The sequence below is a fragment of the Oreochromis niloticus genome, linkage group LG7, assembly GCF_001858045.2.
Source record: "Oreochromis niloticus isolate F11D_XX linkage group LG7, O_niloticus_UMD_NMBU, whole genome shotgun sequence".
Classification (NCBI taxonomy): Eukaryota; Metazoa; Chordata; class Actinopteri; order Cichliformes; family Cichlidae; genus Oreochromis; species Oreochromis niloticus.
The window spans coordinates 10,273,760-10,279,223 of record NC_031972.2 but is presented as its reverse complement, the minus strand read 5'-3'; the positions used below and the strand labels follow the sequence as shown (position 1 = coordinate 10,279,223).

General features: G+C 39.1%; 1 protein-coding gene across 1 annotated transcript; it reads left to right on the top strand.

Moving 5' to 3' along the window:
• Positions 1–388: 388 nt before the first annotated feature.
• Positions 389–5,232, top strand: derl2 (derlin 2). Its single transcript, XM_003439489.5, has 7 exons — positions 389–552; positions 2,496–2,561; positions 2,998–3,071; positions 3,289–3,382; positions 3,561–3,756; positions 3,895–3,985; positions 4,683–5,232. Exons 1-7 carry the CDS (start codon positions 460–462, stop codon positions 4,786–4,788), a joined length of 720 nt encoding a protein of 239 aa, XP_003439537.1. The 5' UTR covers positions 389–459; the 3' UTR covers positions 4,789–5,232.
• Positions 5,233–5,464: the final 232 nt, after the last annotated feature.

Here is a 5,464-nt window from a genome sequence, read left to right as displayed (position 1 = left end):
GGCAACACGCTTCTCCACACGCCTCTGATAATATGCTGATTCTTGGCTAAAATAATTTCGACTGGGCTTATGTTTCAAAAGTTAATATACCCTCATACATCTTTAAGATATTTAAATAAAAAGAATAGCGCAACCTTAAGTGTATGACAATCTCCAGGTAATATCCTATTTCGTCTTGGAATATTACGTGTATTTTTAAGTCTACGTCTATTTTTTTGGAACGTTATTATGTACTACATTAGCTCTTCTTGAAATATGGAAACTAGAAAAACACGTTTAACCATCAGTCTTACGATCCACATCTGTATATATAGTAAAAACATCGGCGAAAGACCATAGATTGTATAAAAGTGTAGAAATTGGAACATTTGCCATTTGTCCCACGTGCTTGAATGCAGCACCGTTGGCTTTTTGGGATGACGTGTCAAGAAAGTGCCGGAAGCTTTCAGTCGGTCCAAAATGGCTTACCAGACGCTGCAACAGGAATACCTACAGATTCCTGTTGTTACCAGGGCATACACAACCGCCTGTGTACTCACAACTGCTGCGGTGGTAAGACTCATTCAGGTGTTCTCAGGGTTAGACAGGGAATAATAAACTCGCACTGCTAACCGCGGTCATCGTAAGGTGGTTACTTCGCTGCTAGCTCGGTGCTTGGGTACCTGTTAGAAGGGTACGTGCCTGAACTGAACCTAGTTGGATCTCTTGTTTAGTGATATGAAGCTATAAGCGGAGCGGGCTACTTGTACCCGGAACCACGGTCCCTCTCTGACCTGTCAAACAGCTGTAGAAGCGACCGATAATGTGTATTTCCTTAGCGCGCCTCACAAGCTACAGCTGTTGTTTATTTACCCTAAGAGCTACCTGGTACCAGCGGCTCACGTCACTCTCATCATCCTGGATAAACATTATTAGAATTTTACAGTCCAGTTTCAGGGAATACATGTTATATATGCTCTCAAGCTGTCTTAGATGTAAAATGTGGGGACTGTCACACTGACGAATGTGTTTTTCTGCATGTGTGTGCAGCAGTGGGAAAAGGTGATACAGAACTGGCCGATGATGTTTCAGTTAGTCACAATGGAGCCATTTTAAAGCCCGTGTAGGTTGATAGGGTGTTAGTGCAAATCATTTCTTCCCAGGAGAGGCCAGCCTACCAAAATTACTCCAAACCTGTGTCAACCACTAATTCCGCTAAGATGAGTGGGCCAGATTTCCCCCAGATCCATCTTAAAAACCTCATGGCTAGTTATTGCAAAGACTGGTTTGCCGTTATTGTTGCTGGGGGTGGCATTAGCAGTTAGGGTCAGAGGGCAGTTACTTTTCCACACAGGGTCAGGTATGTTTGGATAGCTTTTTCCCTTAATGAATAAAATCACTAGTCAAAAAACTGAAATTTGTATTTGCTTGGGTTCTCTTTGTGTAATGTTAAAATTTGCTGATCTGAAAAATGTGTCACAGTACAAAAAGAGGGAAAGAAAGAATTCATGAAGGGGGGAAAACGTTTTTCACAGAACTGTATGAAGCTGACAGTGAAATTTTGGTATTTTGTAGCTTTTTAATGGCTTTTTTAGACAGTAGTCAGTCTTTTGTGAATTATTATAATTATTAGCATAAATGGCTTATTTTGCAGTTACTGTGATAATGTGCGCAGTCGTGTCATTCTCAGTTTCTGATGCAATAACAAGAAATATGCAAAATAGCTGCCTAAACCCCATGTGAGTTGGCTGATAAGGCATTCTGAGTGTACTTTTTACAGTACTGTCACAGTTCTGAAAGTGAATGCACTGCTCATTGATTATTGGATATTGGTATTTTCAGCGTCGGCAATATCAGCTATCAGCAAATAAGATGAATTTACCAGTGTCACAGGCTGATATTGATCTATGTCACATAGATTTGCTTTGTTTTTAATGTTTAAAAATAGTATGACGATGAAGAGCTGAAGGACTTGAAGTGGGTTTAACTGTTTGTGAAGATATAGTTTTGTTTCTCTGGTACAAAGGGGAAAATAAATAACTAAACGGCAACAAGAAATCTAGAGTAAAACAGTAGGGTTTCTGCAGCATTCACTGCTCTGATCTCAAACAGAAAGGGGAAATACAGGAGTCAGTGTCAGTATTTGCCCAAAGTTTTACATGCCTTGATTCCTTGTTCATTACTAATACTTATAAATTAAAGTATTGTGATGTTGGTGCTTTTAGCTCCAGGTAACATTAAAGTGTAGAAAAGAAAGCGGACAGGGACTCTGACTTGTCTGACTGCAGTTCTGTTGTCTTGATGAATCAAGCTTGGACTTATACTGTGTGAGAAGCTGTCTTATGCAGCTGATTTTCCAGAAAATGCCAGGTCAGGTTTCTAACCCACAGCATTATTTCTGTTTGTGTACACAGTGGACTAAGCTTGGCTTTAATAGAGATGCACTGGATCTTTTTGTGTCATTGTCATTGTTGTTACTACATATAACTTATTCTTTACTTTGCTTTCTCTTTCAGCAACTAGAGATCATCACACCATTTCAGCTCTACTTCAACCCAGATTTAATTCTTAGAAATTATCAGGTGAGTTATCTGACTCTTGAATTAAGACCATACCAAAATGAAAACCCGCTGTTTAAGCAGCCAGTCAGAAGATTGAAAATATATGGGTAAACAGTAAAACTGAGGGACCTCAACAATGGGCAGTATGAGACAAATAATGATTATTTTAAACTGTGACTCAATTAAAGCTACTCTAACAGAGACTAATACTAAAAATAAGGACCCTGAAGGTAACAGCACTGGTTCTGCTTAACGAAAAATGTAAAACTGCTGGTGCAAAATATAAACTACAGTAAAATAATTAAATAAAAATCAAGATTTCAACATTTCTATGTGAATGTGAACTTCTTGAGCTGAGGATTAAACAAAGACTGCACTGAGATTATTTTAAACTGGACAAATGGATGTAGTAGTTTTACTGTTATCTGCAGCTGAATTTTGTCTTTTTTGCTTCTAGGTATGGCGACTAATAACCAACTTCCTGTTTTTTGGTCCTGTTGGTTTCAATTTCCTGTTCAATATGATTTTTCTGTATCCTTCTCAGTTCCACAGCTCTTTACACATAAAGCCGCTATGCATGCTATACTTTCTGTTTCACTGGGGAAGGCCGGGTGTGGTTTTAGAGATGGTATGTTAAAAAGTTATGTAAAAATAGAGTTCTTGTAAAAAAAAAATTAAAGCACAAATTGGGATGATGGTGATGATGCGTCAATTTTTCTTGCAGCTTTCCTTAACCATGTACTTGCAGGTACAGATACTGTCGAATGCTGGAGGAGGGCTCTTTCAGGGGACGCACGGCTGACTTTGTCTTCATGTTTCTCTTTGGTGGACTTCTGATGACTGTATCCTCTTAGATCGTTTAGAGAACGACTTTAGAAGACAAATTCATATACATATATATATATATATATATATATATATATATATGTATGTATGTGTATACATACATACACTCCTTATATGGTAAGCAACTTTTTGATCTCTGTGCTGCTCAGCCATTTGTCCTCAATGAAGTCTCAGATATTTGGCACTTTTGTGAGTCTGGTGTTCCTAGGCCAGGCCTTCACCATCATGCTGGTGTACGTGTGGAGTCGACGGAACCCGAATGTTCGCATGAACTTCTTTGGCCTGCTCAACTTTCAGGCACCCTTCCTGCCCTGGGTGCTAATGGGATTCTCACTTCTGCTGGGCAACTCTATCATCGTGGATCTTTTAGGTGCTTATAATTGACCCCTGCTGTCAGTGTTCGGTACTTTGGTGGTATGCTAAGATTTTCGGGTACTTGCTGTGTTTGGCGGTGTACAGCAAGGTTTTGATGGGTTAGAATAAAATTGATTTGTATTTTTCTCTTGAGGTATTGCTGTTGGTCATGTGTATTTCTTCCTGGAGGATGTTTTCCCAAATCAGCCAGGTGGTGGAAGGTGGCTCAAGACCCCATCAATCATGTGAGTCACAGCATAATTATAATATTTGTGGTGTGGGAGACGTTTTAAGTCGCAGTTGGGAATTTCTCTAAACAGACATCTGGCTGCAGTCACTTTTAACTTTTAACAGAACAGTAGGAAAAGCATGTTATGCCCTTAGAATCAATAAAGAGCTACAAAACGCACTTCAAGCACAAATTAATTTGGTTGGCTGAAATCCAATTGTTGTTTCACAAAATGCTTTTGTCAGTTAAACATTATGTTCACATATGCTCAAGATATATTCTTCATTAACAGAAATAAAACTTGGAATTCACAAAGTACTAACAGTGTCTTCGAAGACTAACTGAAATTGCATAAGTTGCAAAACGCAGAGAAGAGCAGGCCATTTTTTTTTTTTGTCTATCAAAAATGGTGGATTCTTAAAAAAATGACATCATCAAAAGGGTCTATGGTAGAAATTCATAATGAATTCATGGGAGGTTCCTATGTGGCTCTTGAAATCAAGGAGAACCCTGAAAAGACAAGAGGCCTACATTTGTAGACAGCAGTCCGTTTCCATACTTCTAGATAAAGGTGCTGTGTATCTTCAGTTGCATTGACATATTTATTTTTATGTTGGACAATCTAACAAAAATCCGTTCTTAGCTGCATCACTAGCACTGCTTCTGTGTTTGTAGATATGACTCATTCTCCCTTTGCCGTGTTTCTCCCTCAGAAAGATGCTCTTTGACACTCCAGAAGAAGATGCCAACTATAACCCCCTGCCAGAGGACCGCCCGGGCGGGTTTGCGTGGGGGGAAGGACAGCGCCTTGGTGGTTAAATACACCCTCTATTTCATCCCTGATCATCAGGTCACCTTCAGGGACCTTCTCTCAGAGAGTTGAAGACATGGTCTTTGTTTTTGACGTGTTTGTTTAGTTGTGGATGAGGAATGCCAAACAGCCACAAGTGGTTTGGAGATAACGGTGTGTTGTCTGTGTATATGGGCTTTAATCATCTTCACAAACTCTTCTTGATGCCAGATCGTCGCTCTAAGACTATTTGATAGAATACAAGCTTCCGATGGAACTGTGGATGGTGAACCTGAGGGCCTCAGGTGATGTTTGTCTTTATCTCCGGAGAAAAATAAATGAATAAATTATGGCATACAATTATATGAAAGAGGAAAATGACAGCAGTGGAATATTATTGAAATGAATTTATTTACAAAGAGTGCATTTTTTTTATTTCACTTTTTTAAATAATAAATGTCTGTTGCAAACAATGGTTTGGTTTCATCTCTTTGAAATGTTTTCGTTTCGCTTGAAACCAAAGATGTTCTAACCAATTCTGAGTGTAAAAATGCAACATGTCAGTTGAAAGACTCTTGTAACTTGTCTCATTGTTAGAGACGGAGATGTCAGGATTTTCACTGTTTTTGATTTCATAGCCCATGAGGTGTGGCGCAAAGTGAGAATAATGGGTTAGCAAGCTATCTTGAGCCTAAAGGCAGGCAT